This window comes from Anomalospiza imberbis, chromosome 1, assembly GCF_031753505.1.
Source record: "Anomalospiza imberbis isolate Cuckoo-Finch-1a 21T00152 chromosome 1, ASM3175350v1, whole genome shotgun sequence".
NCBI lineage: Eukaryota > Metazoa > Chordata > Aves > Passeriformes > Viduidae > Anomalospiza > Anomalospiza imberbis.
The window spans coordinates 31,575,805-31,595,844 of record NC_089681.1 but is presented as its reverse complement, the minus strand read 5'-3'; the positions used below and the strand labels follow the sequence as shown (position 1 = coordinate 31,595,844).

At 35.7% G+C, this 20,040-nt stretch overlaps 1 protein-coding gene across 2 annotated transcripts in view; it reads left to right on the top strand.

Moving 5' to 3' along the window:
• Positions 1-9,717, top strand: part of CRISPLD1 (cysteine rich secretory protein LCCL domain containing 1) — a 36,685-nt gene extending 26,968 nt beyond the window's left edge. For both annotated transcript variants that reach the window (XM_068186459.1, XM_068186468.1), the window contains 5 exons: positions 458-501; positions 588-660; positions 2,742-2,817; positions 7,115-7,245; positions 9,238-9,717. In XM_068186459.1, the coding sequence (XP_068042560.1) occupies positions 458-501; positions 588-660; positions 2,742-2,817; positions 7,115-7,245; positions 9,238-9,289 (376 nt within the window). In that variant the 3' untranslated portion in view covers positions 9,290-9,717. The remainder of the gene's footprint in view (positions 1-457; positions 502-587; positions 661-2,741; positions 2,818-7,114; positions 7,246-9,237) is intronic.
• Positions 9,718-20,040: the final 10,323 nt, after the last annotated feature.

The following is a 20,040-nucleotide window of genomic DNA, read 5'->3' as shown; positions in this document are numbered from 1 at the left end:
AAGATGCCAGATCCAAAAGTAAAATTTAATGAAACATTTCAGGAAGGCTGTGAGGAGAAACTCTTCTCAGTGTTAGGGTTGTTTATAGGAATGAACCTTTAGCAAAAGGTGAATGAGCTCTTCTGGTAGATGAAAGCTTCTGAGCAACCACATGCTACATGATGAGGGAGCAATATATTGCTTGATTGGTTCCTATCACACATTCTCTTAGCAAATTAACTCCTGAAAGAGTTTAACACTCATTCCTGGTTTTGAAACAGATTCACTGGGAGTACAAAGCAAATGTGTCATTGCAATAAATATATTTCCAACTGGGGGAGAGGAGGTGCAGTGAGTAAAAACTGATCGGGGACAGTCTCTTGGGTTTATTTCCATATTTTCTAATAAAAATTTTTCTAGCTAAAAGAAATCACTGAAATATGTTAAGTACTGATAATTTCTAATATTTCTTCTTCAGAAAATACCAATCTGCTAACTCCTTCACTGTCTCTAAAGTAACAGGTTAGTATTTATTTCTTACAAGCTCAGTACTACTCTACTTTTTCTAAATAGTACACATTTACTTGTTTGTGTTTTATTTTCTTCAGTTCAGGCTATCACCTGTGAAACCACAGTGGAACAACTGTGCCCATTTCAAAAACCAGCCTCACACTGTCCGAGGTAAAATTCATAAAAGGTTTTTAATTTAAAGTGCTGCTCTATTTTCTGCCATTTACTAATTATTTTAAGTTATCTTAAGTTGTTGAGAAAGGTCACAACAGTAGCTGTAAAAATGAAGTAAAAAATGTTCAAGTGATAATTTAGTCTTTGGTCTCAGTAGAAGACAGGGTAGGTAAAGATGATCTACAGGATTTTTTATTAAGAAAATATTTTCTCTTTTACTCATTAAGATCCTGTTGCTAATCTTAGTGAAATCCTTACACTAAAGACTGTGAATAAAAGTGCATTTTTATTTTTCATTGTCCATTATTATATATATGCACCTTGGGCAAAGTACACTTTATTTCAATTTATTTACCTGCAAACAGATACAAAAGAAGGATAAAATTCAGATAATTATCATGGAAGTTACCAGTTTGCTTGGGAGTTCTGAATAAACTGGCTTTAAAAAAAATTGAAATATGTCTAGTTAAGGTAAGGCCTGGTCTGCAGGTTGGCTTCAAATATCTCTGTCATTTCTTTGAAGGCTGTGTTTAACTCTTCAAAAGGCACCTGTACCACAATATTTTGACAAAGGAATTTGGTAACACTTCTTAAAACCATAGATGAGTCAAAGGTAAATACACTGTAGCATGATTTACCACAAATTAAGCTGGAGATATCCACAAGATTAGTTTCATAGCAATCCTACCGCCAACACAGGAAACAAGTACAAAGCCAAAACTGCTAGGAAAACATCCCTTCATGTAGCACTTGGGTCCATGGACTTGGTGTTTGGCTATGACTCTTGGCTTTCTAGCTGGAAGATGTGGAGAAGTAAGCTGAGGACTGGAACACAGGAATGGATGGCTACAATCTCCTATCTGTTTCTTTTTCTCTTCATTATTAAAAACTAAAGCTAGCTTCATTAACAGAAAAAACAGGTTTTGTCTTTAGGAAAATTAAAGTACAAGGTTTAAAATGACATAATTCTGATGTGTCAGCTTAAGGAACTTCACAACAGCAGTGATTCATTCAAGATTCTGTGCATGCTCTTAATTCTGAAAATGTAGTCTTGGGAATTAAAAGCAGTAATCAGTCATTGATTACACAGCCTCATTTTTCCCTCTTACTCCCAACTCATAAATCAGCAGGTCTTCAACAGGCTTCTTCAACTTCTTGCTTCCTTCTGACAAAAATATCTTTCCTGACTCTTATCAGCATGTTTTAGTTACCCATCTGGCAAGACTCTAGCATGTCCAAATGATTTGACTTCCCAAACATTGATTGGAGCCTGGATAACATTTTAGAGAACACTTGCCCAGGGCTGTCCCATGTAGGGTGGCTCCATTTTTCAAATGAAATAGCTCAGAGTAGACCTAGAGACATAGAGTCAGCTGATGGTTCTTGCCTGTAGCATATCACAGGTGGCAAATAAAATGCTGACAACTTCTGTACTACACTTAGTTTCCCACATGGTTTTCCTGTGCATTTTGAAGGTATAGAATACATGAATCACAGAAAAAAATTCCTCAAATGTTAACAAAATGCTGTTAATAAAGACAATATTTTAGTAGGTTTCTGATGTCCCAGAATCAGCTAGGAGTCTCACTACTTTCCAAGGTTTTTCATTCTAGCCACATATGCCAATGCTCAGCTTCATTATAAGTTGATAAATTGGCTTGTGTCAACAGGTCATCAGTATCAAAGCAGGTCCTCAGTCAGATCTGCCTCTTCTGAGACTGTACATTTTGTATAGGGCACTTAGATAAATTATAGAGTAATGAACAGGCTGTCTTTTCACTGACTTTTCTACTCGCCTCACATATGTTGAACAAGAACACTGTCTACTTATCCAAAAGAAGGAAGACCAGACTTGTTAAAGTATGATTTTAAGCACTTCATATGAACTTCAACACATCAGCAATGTTTTCAGTTGTATGGTCAAAGCCTTGAAAACTGACAGGTTTTAAATAGCATTATGGACCCATATGTATAGACAATCAACTTGATTTATATTTAATAATGCTGTCATTGAACATGATATATTAATCCTCTGATACTCTTCCTAACTGTATGTGGTTTTGTTTTTGATCTTTCAGGGTGTATTGTCCTCACAATTGTATGCAGGCAAATCCACACTACGCTCGTGTAATTGGTACACGAATTTATTCTGATGTAAGTATAAGGTTTTACATTGTGTTATAAAATGAGATACAAAATTCTATGAAAAAAAATATAATGTAACTCTAAGATAAAATATTGATATACAGTATTCCTCCATATGATTATTTTTTACAAAAAAAACCCCTTTCTTTTTAAAAGATTATTTTCAGAGGCTCCCATTTAAGTTAGCAGTAGTCATATGCTGAAGATATCAAAAGATATTTGAAAACTCATTGTAGGCTTCACTAGGCTCTGGACCCATACTTTAAATTTTTTTTATCCAAATTCCCACTGTTCAACATTTGTTCAGCATTAGTAGTGTATACTCATTTAAACCCTTGCACTTTAGATCCTGATGCAACCATAACTTCTGTCAGACTATGCAAAAGATATTGCTCTTAAAATAAATGTCTACAGTCTCATTATTTTGAATATTTCTTATCTGTGTGTATAGTTAAGTATTTGCAACAGAGTTGGATATATTTGTATAAAGTATCTCACACTGTCTTATTATTTTAAGACTTTTTTTTGTCATTCTGTTTGCTAGTCAACTTTTTTTTCCCTGTCTTTTCTACAGCATGTTTAGTTCTGAGGTGGGTAGAAAGTCTGAAAAGAGATTTCTAATTTATGCCCCTCCTTTGTCATGCCTCTATTAACCCAAGATGTAGTGGCAGAGAAAAGAGTTTGTATTTTTGGCAGTAAACTCTAAGGTTTGACTGTCTTATTGATGTCATAAGAGTAGTTTGACAACCATCATCAGATGATGATTTTCACTACTTTCCAGTTCTTTAAAATGTTTGAAAACAGTATGTGAGTATTTACTCCTCAGCATTATGAAACTAACTGATGTCCATTAGATTACCTGAGTGTCTTGTCCTGGAAACACTCTTGTCCATAAGTAGTGTCATGGGTGTGAATAGTATTTCCAGTTTAGAAAGGTAATTGATTTGTGAAATGGATCCTTTGTGCATAAAAGAGGCAGTGAAAATAGATTCAATGCAAGTCCAGTTTGTGGAAGATGATTTTCTTTCAGCTCTGTGGTTGCAATTAAGGGCTACAGACAAAGTTTCCCAGTGAGTTAGAAGAGACTGTTGTAGGAGAAAGAAGACATGTTTGCATTTAATCTTGACAGGGGAAATCTCATAATATGTATGTTTTTTTGGCCGGAGAAGTTCCAGGTGACTAAGTAATGTTACAGAGGTATACTTCAAAATTATTTTAGGTGTACTATCTCATTATTCATCTCCATTATATAGAAATGTGTGCTGCCATACTGCTTTTAGGAAAAAATGGACATAAATACAGATAAAAAAGCAGAGATGGGCGTCTTCTTATCAACTTCAGATGCTGTCAGTGTAGACATTTACACTGAAGATACTGTCCTAGATTATGTATTCAGTAGTTTTTAGTACAGAGAGTATAATAGTAAAGGAGATATATAGGTATCTGCAGAGCAGAATTAGTTTGAATTTTTCAGCCCCCTTACTTCTTCCAGGGCCTAGAGACCAACAAATATCTTTTATCTAAAGAGTTTGATGGAGTTGTATAATTTTATACTATTTGAGGACTTTGGTCATACTAATTTTTGTTTCAGTAACCATATATGGAAATATTCCCTGAAACTTTTGCAAAAGTATTCATAGTTCTCTGTTATGGTAAAATATAGAGAATATGATGTAGAAAGCTATTAAATAGGTCCCTATTCCTATGATGGTATCTTAAAGACACTTGTGGTTTAAATGTCTTTGTAGAGTAGTGCTATGATGTGGTAGATACTGGTATTTGTTGAGTATCTGAAAAAGGAAAATAATTAACTTGGAATTCAGATCCTATGACCTGTTAAAAATGCTAATAAAATTAGGAGTGTTCACAACACAGGAATAAAGCACAGCCACATAATGCTGTATGAAGTGTTCATACTGACCTAAAAATACTGCCTTATACATCCTGTGGAATTTCTTCATCAAAATGAAAGAAACAACTACAAATCTGTGAGGTTTTCCAGAAAGTGACACAAGGATGCTAATGTAAACCATAAATAATATACTGAAATTTGTGATAGGCATAGTGAAATCCTGTTTTGCTTAAATCAACAGGAGGCTTGCCTTAGTGGCTCAAGGATGTGTGATCTGGATGACATAATACCGAGCATAGAATTACTGTGGCATCACTACTGGAATCTGATTCCATTTAGATAATAATCTCATTCCAAGACAATGAGAAGTTATTGAGAGATAAGGACAGATAATACTTTATAAAAAAAGTTATTGTGTATATGTTTATAAAACTATAGGCATCTATTCATAGCTATTCCTACAAACTAGTTTATAATTATGAATTTATACTCATGTAATTATTCATTTATTCAAAAACTATGTGCATTTGTTCTCCAGTCTCATCTGGAATGTAGCATCAGAATATCAGTTTATTTTTCATCTGAAAATAGCCTCTGAGCTGGCTTCATGAACCCCAGTCTTCTGACCTCTCATTTTTCACATATTCCATTCAAGTGTCTTGCCTTCACCTTTGAAATGTTGTGCATTAGCCCAGCCAAACTTGATTGGTCCAGTCAGTTGTGGTGCCAGCCTTAACAATGGCCCCATCCTTTGCTGGAGATAGTTTCCAACAAGCAGTCAGCCTGCTCTGTCAAAATCTCCATCCCTTGGCTTTTCCTTTCCTTTTTACTTGACTAGAAACTTCCAAATAATGTTGGAACAGCCAGTATCTTAGCCACCCTCAAATGTAATTATGAAAGTATACCACTATGTCATGATGTAAAGGGTGAGGGTACATTTTGGTTACTATTACAGAGGTGAGAAAGGTGGTCTTTCTTTTCCCCATTTGTACCTCCAGCCTTTTTTATATCTCCAGTGGGAACTGAAAACAAAGTTACTGCTGTGTTATTGTACTAGGAATGAATAGAATGAATAGTTTTCTTCTGGTTCTTCAGTGTAGTTAATTGCTTGTAAATATAATCTTTTATTTCTTCTGACTGGAATCCTGTATTGCAGAGGCCATTATTCCCCCTGGGTATTTGAAATTGCACATGATCAGTCTACTCTTTTGTTACTCCACAGTATGGATAAATAAAGTGTGCTATAATCTTAACAATAAGGCATCTATTGGTGTTCATGGTATAAAAAACATTTTGCAACCTTGGGACGAAGAAAAGTAGACAAGGGTACAAATGGCATCCTTTCTGGCATGTTCAAAAACTGTAAAAAGAAAAACTCTAAAGCATCTTTGCAAAAGATTATTTGCATAAATTATTTCAGATCTTTACTGCTTTAAATATTGTAACATTGAAAAACAAACTATATATGAGTGAACCTGGCAAGGCCTGTACTTAGAATGAAAGGAGGAAAATCATTGCTATTTTAAATTCCTGGTTTTATATAGCATTGAGATTGAAAATGGCTGTGACAACATATATAAAATATTCCAATTATAACTGGAAGAAATGCAGTTTTTTGTTTAAATCGTGGCTTGCTTGACCAGCTATTTATATTTCTATTGGCTAAATTTTTAAAGGTTGCTTGTGGAGAAAATTATTGCATTGAAAACTTTTCCCACCAAAAATCCTTGTCTCTAAGTGGAGAGACACTGAAGCTGGAACTGCACTTTACTATGCTCTGTTTTAAAGATTGGGACCTACTTCTGGAATATCTAAGAAGTTTCATTCTTCTGACAGTTATTAAAATGCTGAAAGACTATTAGAGTAGTTCAAATTTAAATCAATTATTTAAATTAAAGTTATCAAGAATGTCACTGAGAAATCTTTCTGTGGGTATTGTTTTTTCCTCATGGGTTCACAAGGGGAACTTGTGACCAGAAAATAGAGGTTTCAAGCAGCTGTAAGTGCTGTTAATTTAACAGAGAACTTTCATTTTAGACGTCTATCTTCTGTCTGATGCTCCCATTATACCCTTCATCTAATTAGCTTTTAGTATTTACCCATGCCTGGATAGAAAACTGTAATGCTCCCTTTAATTATGGATCATTTCACTAATGTTTGAGGTTTTGGCTGATAGATATTTTCATTTTGAAAGGCTGAAGAATTCAAACATGTTCCTGATCTTTGAACTGAAATAGCCTGAAATAAATTATTTTTGCATCATGGTGAAAGTGATCTGAAATCTCTTTCTGAATTCCTGATGTAAATTTTGTAACACTAATAAAATTAGTCATGCAATAAATATAATTATTTTATGCTTCTTAGGCTTGGTTTAAATACCTTTATTTGTCTTCTTCTTAAAAATGGTGAAATAAAAGGATGAATGCAGAGCTAATCTGTTTCTTCACTCCTCAGATCTCCAGTATCTGCCGGGCAGCAGTGCACGCTGGTGTGGTCCGCAACCAGGGCGGTTACGTTGATGTGATGCCAGTGGACAAAAGAAAGGTCTATGTGGCTTCCTTTCAAAATGGGATATATTCAGAAAGGTACAGAGCCCATTTGCAAAGGTTACACTTTACTCTTGGCCTCGATAAGGTTCACAGTCTTGCATTGTGTCTGCTTGTACCTGGGGCAGTGCTAGAAGCCAAACAAACAGGCCACAAGGGGTGATTTACAGGGCTTGTGTAACAGCAGCAGTGACTTTGGAGAAGCTGTGCTAGTGGAGCTGCCTGCCTCCTCTAAGCTCATACAACATTAGCCTGAAAAGCTGCTTATGAAATAAAGTAAACCTCTTGTTTGCTTTGCTGGTTCTCTTGCAACTAACACAATATTTAATAAGAAAATTGCAGTTACTTATTTAAGGATTTTTTAAAAATTAATATTAATGATTCAGGTTCATTGGTTCCTGATGAACTGTTCATTAGTGATTTACATGGTATCGAACCAGTGATCCTGAATTGTACATAATACTCACAAGCATTAAAATTCACAATCATATAGACATATTTTTGATGTTCTTTTTTTAATAATTTGTTGTTAACAGTGTTTTTTGAAAGACAGGGAGATGCTGTGAAAGTTCACTACTTGTATTGAGTGTATTTGTACCTTGTGTGATGATAACACATGGCTATATGTTACAGATTTAATTTAATCCCTGAAAGGTTTCTCCAGGCTCTAAAGGAAGAAAGGGAAATTACTTTAAAAACATTGTACCACTCTTTTTGTCCTGTAAAGCTAAGAATGTTTCTTAGACTAAAAATGATGGTTACCTAACCATGACGATAGCCTTTCTGAGAAATTTGAGTGGAAAAAACCTCTAAAGGTTTCTGTAGAAAACTCAGAAGTAGGAAAATAGTGAGTATTTTTGTCTTGTTTTTAATTGTGAGTAGGAGAATGTCTTCGCTCTTTCTCAGAACTTTCAAAAATTCTGAAAATAGTGAGTATTTTTGTCTTGTTTTTAATTGTGAGTAGGAGAATGTCTTCCCTCTTTCTCAGAACTTTCAACAATTCTGAAAGCTTGTAAAATACAGATTTTCTTTGCTCAATGGATGACTTATTTTACATATTTTTTGACTTTTCTCTGTGATGATCCAATTCCCTTAGAGTGCTTCCTTACTGACACTTTTGCTCTCCATATAAATTTTCTCAACTAGAGAGGCAGACAGGAAGAATGTTGCAAATTTGATCATTATTTAGACTTAAATATATGTATTACATTCAATCTATAAATATAAATTTAAAAATATGTATAAATACACATATATTTACATATTAATCATCTTGGTAAAGTTTGGGAGGTCAGCAGTTTGGAAAAGAGTCGCATGCAAGTTTTCTGTGAAGCAGAAGAAGATGAATTTTCATGCTGTTGCAGCCAACCTGTTGCATTGTGCCTTTCCTTCCACCTCCGTTTCCCTTTCCTTCCCACATAATCTTCAGACAGGGTTGGCTGAAGAAAAAGCAATGGACCATTAAATAAGACGTGCTGGTCCAACTTCTAAGGCAAAAATACTCACTCTATCAACATTTCATTGGAATTGGGTATTTTTGCTTCTTTTCTTTTGAAGCCAAATACTTATCCATTCAGAAGGCATTCCCTTTGGTTTTTTTAGATATTAGGTCTCTGTAGAAATCTATTCTTCATCTTAAGAGCAACTAACAAACAAATGATCTCCTGGGTCTGCAAGTTCTCTCCAAATACAGTTGCTAGAAGAGTAAGCATAAGATGTATGTTTTCTCTATTTCTAAAACACTTCTAGAATTTTGCTTCAATTATTTAAACCAGAATCCCTCGTCACAAAGGATTACTTGAATTTTTTTTATGTTGTATTTTGTTCCAATGAAGCTGTTTGGGAAAAAAAAATCTGAAATTTATGTAGTTTTTATTTGTACCAGTTTTAAAGGAATCCTAGATAGATAAATTTAGGAGTTGTCACAAGAAGTGCTGCAGGATGCTAGAATTAAAAATTGAAATTTTTTAAAAGTTGTTATTGGAGTGTTATGGTCTTAAAAATAACATTAAAAATGTCTTTATTTTTCAGTTTACAGAATCCTCCAGGAAGCAAGGCTTTCAGAGTATTTGCTGTTGTTTGAATCTAGCAAGTAAAACATAAAACAGGCAAGTGAAACCAGAGCGCTTGGAAAAGATTAATACAGGCCATTTTTTGTGATTCCTAAAATTTGTATAAAGCTGTAACATTATTGTACAGAAGATGTATACTGCTTTCCACCAAAAAGTTTAAATTACATATAAATCTTAATGAAAAAAATCTGTAAAAATAAACATGGGAGAAAAATTCATTTGAAAATCAATAATGATATATAACATTACTTTGAATCCTGTGTTAAATATTGCTATATTTTCTTAGCAGTTACTCCTATACAGTTAATTCAAAGCTCATAAATGTTCTTTGTTTTCTTCATCTGAATATATTATTATATGGTGCTTTATATATGCCACTAACAGTAACCTTAAAACTATACCAGAGGGAGGCCTGAGTTTTTATTTTCAATGTACATAAGTCATCCCAATATTTTGATAAAATAAATCATGCCTTAAAATAAAATAAAATAAATGCATATATAACTTTTTGATGATTTAAAGTAACATTAGCCATGAAAGCATCAATGAAGAGCTAGATTGTTCTCAATTTTACACTAATCATAACAAGTACAAATACCTATTTTGAAATACATTGGGAAATATAAAATATAGGAAGAAGTCCTGGGTCATGCTAGCATGTTTTCCTCTAAAAAATAATCTTAAGAGACTGGGCCATTCATGTCAATTATTTTTAAAATAGAATAATAACGTATCTATTGGATGCTGCTAAGCTCTTTAGTTCAAATAGCCATAGTTCCTTATGGTTCAATACTTCACAGATATCCCATTGTCTTGGAATGGGTGTGTGAAACAGACATATACAACCTTGAAGGATCTCATAAAATCTTTGTATTGAGAAGTGCAGTAACCTGAAATTAATGAATAAGCCTGAAATTCTGCACAAACACATGCTTTATTTTTGCCATGTGATTCCGTCAATTTACCTAAATTTGAGTTCAGAAAAAAATGTAGAATTGTACACATCCAGAAAAATTTGCAAGCTTATAGCCTTGAGCTGTACATGTTAACAATATGCCAAATATTAATATGGGAGTAATTGTTCAAAAAAACCAAAGAAAATGGTAACAAAGGCTAACCTTGCTCCTTGTGACCTGGCAAATACTCCTGCAGGCCAGGAAGTATAGTGGTATGAAGCCCCGTGACAATTATGTCATTTGTTGCTTCACAGTTTTAAAGAATTCGTTTATGGTGAACAGCTTGGTACATTAATTTTACCATATTATGGTATATGAAGAACATGTAGTGGTGATACTATGTTTCTTTCTATGAAAAGTGTATTGGTGCTTTAAGACTAAAAAGCTGTTAAACTTTATTTTTGGTATATTTTGTTTCTGTTGTTGAATTTATTTCACTCCAACTTGTAAACTTATTCATATTCTTCATATTTCAGAATACTATATTCTGCATTCACTTTTGCTACATGTACTACCTCATGTAGTTAGGCAAGCTTTGTTAGTTTTTTAATCTGTTTTGAATAAAATTAATTTACATTGTAAGAATACCTTTCACAGCTTTTTTGTTTTGTCCTGATTCAAGCGAAAGAAAGTAACAGCAGCCCTAAATATATGTCTTTGATTTTCTGCCCTAAACATTGCAAGCAACCATAATCTGAGGTTCTAAAACTATAAAGGCAGTTTAGACCCAAAACTCCCGCTAATTGCGTCAGAAGTCTTATGGATAAATCTCATTTTTTCAAGTTTTGACCAGGGTTAAATCAGTGAGGGAGACTAAGAGTCTTTTATATATAACCCTATTTTTTTCTGCAAGTGGTGGCCATTGAAAGAAGCTTTTATATAGATTTTGCAATACTGGCATTAACCATTCTCCAGGATTGAAACCAAAGTGCAAGTTCCTGCGCAATGGGGCAGGGGTAGACCCTTGGGGCCATAACAATAAAATTAGTGCTTGGTGGGAGGAGAGAGATAGCTCCAACATTCCATGTGTGAATAATTGCTGTGAGCAGCTCTACTAATCAACAGAGTGACAAGAAGAAAGTTACCACTCTTTCTCTTCATTGCCCAATTTTTTTTTCTCTTCTGTTGCTTCCCACATGCAATGACTGTCCTTTTCTTATGTAAATACTCCAGCTAACACCAGCTTTTTGAGAAACTTTCTTCTGTATTTACTGTAAGTAATAAAGTCAGTGAGTAGGCATTTCCAGAAAGTTGTAGAGTGGAAGCTACACTTTGGTATTTCTTTCTGCAGCAGAAGGAGCTGTAGGCCAGATGCTCACAACGAATTCACACAAAAGCCAAAAGAATAACTAACAGTATTAGAAAACTTGGCTGATCAAAAAAAACACACAGAAGAGTCAATTTTTGGCTTTAGTGAACTTGAGACATATAGTATTAGCTGGACATAAACTAAGGAAACTTAAAAAACATTTCCTAAAATGTGGATGCTGAGAAATTTTTATTAAAGGGCTCACAGACTTTGTTGCGTCTTGATTTCTGCATAGAAAACAGTCTGATGTAAAATTTTTGCATAAAGCGGATTTTGAAACCAAACCCAAAACACAGGTTGGGAGAACATTTGTGTAAGTTTTCAGCTTTTTAACTGAAGAAATAGATTCAAGTTTTATGTAAATGTCAAGAGTGTCAGCTGTCTATGGATGCTTAGTGGATTTGAAAGAGGAAAATAACATCAGCTTTTTTTGCATGTATTGATAGATATGTTCAGGACAATGCATGACCCTTTACTTCATATGGCAGAGATGTAACCAAGTTACTCACATTAACAGTGTCTTCTGTGTGGCAATTGCTTTTGAAGTATGTTTTGAATTTGGTTTAAAAGCCAGATAACCCAGATTCCTGTGAATACACAAGGGAGGGTTTATTTCCTGCAATTTCTGCAGTCATACAAAGGGCAAGATTTAGAAACATAAATATTTGGAAGTTACAAAGATTTTTCATACAGTGCAATATTCTGTTCAGAAATGTATATAAATACTGTATGAAATACTGTACAGTCACACTTCTATGGCTTAAGGGTTTTTATAACATCTGTGGAACTCTAGGGAATTATACAAGGAGTGAAAAGCCTGAAGATTTTTGTTTCATTCAGTCTATAATATGCATCTTAGAGAGCTTTAGATATACAAATGACAGCACACTTTAACACTCAGAAAATTGCATATGAATTTATAAAAACATGCATTGTGAATATAGGAAAAGAAGCCATGCTGTCAGTCTTAGCTTTAGCCTGTCTTTGGTGTCAGAAATAAATGATGGAGATAGTATTTTATTTATGGCCATTATTTATATTACTGATGTTATTCTTAGTAAAGAAGAAGTCCTTGACATGACAAGTGAAAATACAATAAAATGTGATTCCTACTCCATGTTAGCATAGGATGATAATGTGACACCTGAAATTTGCCATCGGCTGTTCAGTGATCTGTGCTTTCTTGTTCATCTTAGCCTGTTTGCTGGGAGACAGATTCCTACATCATTAAACCATCATAGCATTTTGTAAAAAGTGCTAATAATGAGTGCTAAATATTCAGAAGCTAGCAAAGCCCCCCAGTCAGACCAGCTTGGTATGGTAAGGCACAGGAAAATATAAGAGATGGAAGGAGGAAAGTCAAGGACATGCAACAAAAATGGCCTCAAAGCTCCTGTGTGTTGCTATCTGCATTGATTACTGCAGTAATCACCCCAGTTATTCAATTCAATATCTGTCTCCAGTGCTCTATCCAATATTGGTTTTGTCTTTGCTAACAATGGGGTTAGTCTCTGAGGGTTGGCAGTAAAGCTGTTGGTTAAAAACTGAGATACGCTGGCCAAACAACACTATGTCCTAGTAGGCACAGAAAATACTTCGGTTGCCAATATCAGTAATTCTTGGGCTTTTAAACCTCCAAATTTAATTTAAAGCATAAGCATTTATAACAATATTAGCAATAATATTGAAATTTAATATGAAGTCTGGTTATGCAGTTTAAAAAACTTAATTTGATGTGTTTGCAGTTATTTCTGAATGAGCGATTTTCTATAACAATATCCGTATTAAGAGTATGATCTTAAAATAAATACAAGAACTTGCCTTTAGATTTGCTCACATATCTACAAGCTGAGAAACTCATAAGACTTTTTAGTAATACTAATTATTTTTAGAATCCTCAAGGAATTAGAAGTGCTAGGAGGTAGTAGGGCTCCCAAATAGCCTACACAGCTTGAAAAACAAGTACTTCAGTGGCTTAATTATTCACTTAGGCTTGTTTATATGCAATGTAAATAGCAAGCTGGCTCTGACTTCTTATAAATTGCGGCTACTGTACATCTCAAAGATAAATTGGAAACAGTTGCTAAATAAATCTCCCTGTAGTCAGTTCAATCTTCATTCTGTATTTATCTGTTAAAATCCATCTGTTTCTTGTTGGTGGTTGTTTGCCTGCTGAAGATCATGTCCTCTGAATAAGTATTTCTTTCATTGTGTCAGAACAACTCGAAGACTTTTGAGGCTGCAGGCTGCACTGAACACAGAAACAGAGCAATCATTTTATGCAAAAGGACTTAGTCTCAGATTTTGGATTTAGCTCAGTTCAGTACACAAAGAAGTGCATTGTGTGAATTGATTTAGTGCTTACTGTACAGGAGGTAATAGTCCTATTCCAGCACAGCTATAAAACTGAGGCAAGGAATAATTTTGTGAAATACTCTGAGCCTTTCTCTCTTATCCAGTAAGAGCTGTGGGGTAGAGTAGATCAGTTTGCCTTTTTAAATAACAGGAATAGCTAGACAGAGGGTTAGGTGGCTTATTAATAAAGACCTGGCCCTTCTGCCAGTGATTGAGGGTTTATGCATGTAATACCAAACATGTTCAGTGATGTGCAGATAGTGCAGATGCTGTGATTTTCTTGCTTGGCACAAATATTAAAAGGATTTAAATTTGGACACTTCTTTGGTAGCTTTTAAAGCATTTTAAAGCAGTTTTATAAAGTTACAAGGCAATTAGTTTCTAATTTGTTATTGTTTTGTAATATGTAAAGATTTGTCCTAGAAATAAGGAAGTCACACCTTGACTGAGATGCGCTGTTACATTACTACACAATAAAAGTATTGTTCTTTCTTTTCTGCTAGTGCTCCAATTCAATTTGTAGTTTTCATTAGAAGTCCTGGAGAATTACAGGACTTAAGGAAAATCATCATCTCTACCAAAGTCTCTCAGAAGACGTTAAGCTCTTATTTATCTCACAATCAGTACAGTATCCAAACAGTAACTCGGAACTACTCCCATAAAAACGTCAGTCTGTGGCCCCTGAGAAGGCTGAGATTCCAACCCAGCTTCTAAATTAACATAAATCAAAAACATGGAAAAAGGTTTAACAGGCAATGTGACACAAATTTGCAATAAAATCTAGAACAGCTGAATTATCAGAGAATATGAGAAATGCCTCTTAAGGAAAGCAGGGCACCTTGATGTATTAGGAGATGAAACTCTGTGCTTGTATCACATGATCCATGAGTAGAACTGGTAGATGCTACTATAAAACAGAGTAAATATTAATAAAGATTTATCTCAATACCTTGAAACTGTCTATTTATTATCCCAAATTGAATAACCTTTAAGTAACATCTCAAAGCTCATTAGGTTTTTTTTTTGTTTGTAAAATTAGGCAAATACTGAGGTCAGGGGGGCAAAGAATGAGAATTTTTCTGGAGTTTGACTGGTAGGGGGATAAGAACTTGGTGAGGTATACTGATGCACAAAAATCTGCTGCAAATTTTCAAGTTCACTCACAAGTATACAAACTCTCAGAAAACAGATTTCCTGTGAGCCTTATTCTTTCTGCCAACAAAACACTTAAATGGGTGTTCAAAACACTTAAATGGGTGTTAAACTCAAACTCCATTTGAGTTACATTTCCTTGTTTTGTAGGACTGGCAGAAGAAACTGATTTGCAATTAGTTTAAACAAATTTGGATCTGAAGTTATTTAGTGATAACTGCAAGATGAAATAAGGAACATCCCTCATTGTATTTCAGAAATACTTCTTTATGCCTTTAAACTGCTTATAATACGGAGCTACAGCTCTCAGAGTTCTCTGATGAAATAAAGACTATTGTGGCTCTTTCACCTTTAAGAACTATTCAAAGAGTCGCAAGGTGATGGATGAGGAAGATGGGGTGGGGGAGTTGTTTGTTTTATAATTTTGCCGTAATATGTTTCCCAAATTACTTAGATTAGTTAGCAAGTACATCTTCCTGTCTTCTAAGCTGAACAATCTCTTAAGTTCTGGAGTTAGATATTTAATTATTTAAATTTGTAGATACAGATGTGCCAGCCGGTAATTTTATTTTAAATAATTTACAGGAACTTAAAACTGAATTTATATTCCTGGAGTTTGTTCAACTGAAGAATCTTCTCTTTGCTTGTTCTTTCCAATCTTTTGTTCACCGTGTATCTCTGCCAGTTTGGTCAGTAATACTCTCCTGATATATGTATTTCTAGGCAGCAGTGTGTTGGGAGTGAAAATCCAGAGAATATGCATTGGTAAAAAGTTTTAAAAGTTGTAATAATATGTGGGTTATCCTCACAGTGCAAGGAAAGTAATCTGCCTGTGTGGAATGCAGTTTGTTTTTCCCAAGAGCCAGTGTAAAGGAAATAGTATCTTTTAACCTACTGACTAACTGATGTGTGTTAGTGAAGGACTTGTTATTCACTAAAACTTCTGGGGTTGACCCCGGAGTTACAAAAAGTATCTGCACAGTTGAAGTTGCTACCCAACTCTCATAACTCATGCCTAGTGACAGAAGTGACTGTGAAATAGAGGCAGTGTCTCTCCTCCCACCTAACCCAGCTGCTTTGTGTCTCAGCAAGAGCATAAATGCCTCTTTTCCTTCCTAGTCAAAGGTGTGAGTTTCAAAAGAAGAGAAAATCTTGAGAGGATGTCTGTGGTGCTATCGCTCTGCACAGCAGGGCTAGAGGGATGGCAGACTCCTTGCTCTGTCACTGGAAATGCTCATGTGAAATCACAGAGAGAGGAAGAGAGAGAGAGGGAGGGAGGGAGGGAAGGAGTCCTGCCATAGCAGGAGCCCTTACAAGGAAGCATGATAACAAAGACATCTTCAGCATTGTAGTAATAATGACAACAGACAGTTTTTGAGTACTAGGAAATTTAGCAAAAAGTATTGTGAAGCAATCAGCCTCTTTATTGCTTGATATAATGGTGAAAATTTGATAAATGAGAGGTTGGATTTTTTCTTAGTTAAACTGGTATAAGTCATTTGACAGAATAATCACATCAATATGTGTGATGATTCTCAAAAAAATGGAATGAGGGTAGCTTTTCTTTCCCTAATAATAATAATAATAATACTTCAGCTGTCAGCCAATTTTTTATGATGATGACATTATTTTTTATGTTGGTGTTTCAGATGTTTTTAGTGGAAGAAGGTTCAACATTGCCTGTTCTGAATGATGTATTATGTTGGTACTAAGTGCTTTAATATTAAGAGACCTTTATAAAGGTAGCTAATCCACTTCACTGGGACTTTCATTGATCATGGTCATGGAATCACAGAATGGCTGTGGTGGGAAGGTACCTCTTGAGATCATCTAGGTTTCAGCCCCCCTGCTCTAGCAGGGCCACGTGGAGCTGGTTGCCCAGAACCATGTCCAGACAGTTTTGGAGTGTCCCTAAGGACACCACAGCCTCCCTGGGCACCCTGTGCCAATTCTCAGTCATCCTCACAGTAAAAATTCATTTACTGATGTTCAGAGGAAACCTCTTGTGTTTCAGTGTTTGCCCATTAACTCTGATCCTGTCATGGGCACCACTGAAAATAGCCTGGCTCTGTCCACTTTTCATCCTCCCTTCAGGTATTTATGGACATTAACAAGATCCTTCCTAGCCTTCTCTTCTCCAGGCAGAACAGTCCCAGGTCTCTCAACCCTCCCTCATTGGAGACAAACTCCAGTGCCTTAATCATCTGTGTGGCCTCTTGTTGGACTCTCTTTAGTATGTCTGTGTCTCTCCTATGATGAGTAGCTCAGAACTGGACCCATCATTCCAGGTGGGGCTTCTCCAGTAGATGGTCAGGATCACCTCCCTCCATCTGCTGGCAGCACTCCTCCTAATGCAGCCTAGGAGAACACCATTGGCCTTCTTTGCTACAGGGCACACTGCTGACTCATGTCCCACTTGGTGTCCTCCAGAGCCCCCAGGTTCTCTTCTTCAAAGCTGTTTTCCAGCTGCGTGTCCCCCAGTATATACTGGTGCACAGAGTTGTTCCACTTCAGTTGTAGGACTATGACGTATGACCTGTCACTTTAGCCATCTCTCCTAGTTTGTGTCATCAGCAAACTCACTGAGAATATGCTGTCCCCCTTCATCTAGACTGTTAATGAAGATGTTGAGCAGGCTTGAACTAAGTACAGGTGCCTGGAGAACATTGGCCTCCAATGAGACTTTGTGCTGCTGATCATGACTCTCTGGGTGCTGCTCTTCATTCGCTTATCTACCTCACTCTCTGCTCATCAAGGCCAAAATTCATTAATCTTCTCTGCAAGGGTCTTAAGGGAAACAGTGTTGATCTATTGATAGAAAGTATCCTCTTTATGCCTTGCCTTTAGTGCTTTTTACTAGTCTGCGATTAAATCTGCTCAACCAGTGGCTGCAGGATCAGAAAGTTTAATGCAGATATTAGTAGGGATTAGTTGATGCTTTTCATTCTTTAGGTGGGGGCAGTCTACAGACACTGGAAAACACTATTCTTAATGTTATATATATACATACATACATATATATATATATATATATATATATATATATATATACATGCAGTCATATTTTCATATTATTTTCCAAAAAAATCTTTTCAATCTCATTATATGACTCTTCAAGATGGATGTATGTCTGTGACCTTCATCTAGTTCTAAACAGTGTCCCAAATTTCCACTGTGAGGAGCCCAAAATACCCACCTCAGAACATGTCCTTTACAAAATGGAGCAGTAGGCTGAAAGTGATGACCAGTTTTGCTATTTCAGGTGGCTGCTACTCAGTCTTGTAATCACTGACAGACATTCAAACTTAAAACATAGAGTCAGTCTATTCATGCCTGTTTGCATCAGCTAAAGGCATAACTCAGAAGACGATGTAAAAATGGGACGTGTTGCAGTACCATGAGATATGACAAAACTCTGTAAAAAGCAAATGTTTTTTTTTTTTTTCTACATTAGGTCCATAAACAAAGCAGAGAGATTTGAGTGTGATGAATGAACTGATTTCAAAAAAATTTTGTCTGTTTTCACTAGAACAGCTCTATAGGGAGCAGAGGAAGTGAAGCACTTTGGCTTAGAAATGTTTGAGGAAGTAGCATGAATTACAGAACATTCAAGAGTATGAAATTATCTTAGAGGGGAAAAAAAACTAACAAAGAAGTGTACAAGTTATTTGAAATGCTTTACTTCTCTATCACATAAGAATGACTGACTGATTTTGCTTCAAACAGCCTGAGTAGAAGTGTTTATAATTCCATGAGGAGGCTTAATCTTAGATCTCGCTCCTTTCTCTCCACTACACACATTTCCTCAACAGTCTTATCCCTGCATGTCCTTTTGGGGTGCTTTGCTGTGATCCAGTTGGGTGTATCTCTCTGATCCAGTTGGGTGTATCTCTCTGTATGCCAGCTTTTTTGCACAGCAAGCTGACTAATCTTGTTACCCTTTACTACTGTGAATAGGAATAGTGCACAGTGGCACAGGAGGATGTTCTTCCAAGCAAGGTACAATTTACTTCGACCAAAGGAATGAAATGGGAATGGTCTCATTGCTAGAGGCCTTTCTGCCCCAGATAAGCCTTGAGCTTCCCTGCCTTCTCTTATGTGGGCTGGTCTCAAACTTGGCATGCCAGGTTTGGAGATGAAGTTACAGTTCTTTTGGCTTTCAAAAAATCTCTGTGTTTGACACAGCTGACAGCTCCCCTGATCTCTTTCTGCCAGGGCATAAATGCCCTGGCATAATGAACAGGATTTATTGGTTTAAAGGACACAGATTTAGTACAAAAAAAAGAATCAGCTAACTTTACTGTCATGTGGAAGAAGCAACTGCCTGTAATGGCCCATTGTCCCAGCTGTCTTTGAGCTGCATAGCTGAAACTCTTCTAGCCCTGAAGCTTTTGCTTCATTTTCCACTTTGGCAAACAATCTTAATCAAGAAAAACAACACCAACATTTTTCACAGTGATATTTAAAAGCTCAAGTCAAATTTTCAGCTGGTGTCAATCAGGCCAGCAATCTTGACTTCAAGGAAAATTTGCTATTTACATGAGCTGGTGGTATAGTTTAGAATCCTAAAGCTACAGCTTTCAAAAACTCACAGAAAATAAACATTGGCAAAGCTTTTTATAAGGACATCTAAACTGGTTTCATAGCCTGTCACCTCCACAAATTTATACAACAGAGCATGCATGATTTCCTGTTCCCAGGCTCATTTCCTGGTCAACAACACAAAATGGTAATGCAGGGAAACAAATAAAACTCTCTTTAACTTGATGGTATTTTAAAAAAGTTAACTGCTTTTGAAATAAATGTTTCATATATAACTGGTTATACAGTGGAGTATATCTCTTCCAGCATGAAGGATTCAGGAAATAAAGCAGGAGAGAACTGGATTTGCTGCATGGATGGGACAGAAACTCTAACTTGCACCATGAAGTAATTTTACTGTCATTAATTTTCTTTGAGAGAGGCTCTTTTGGCAACCCCTGCAGAGCCC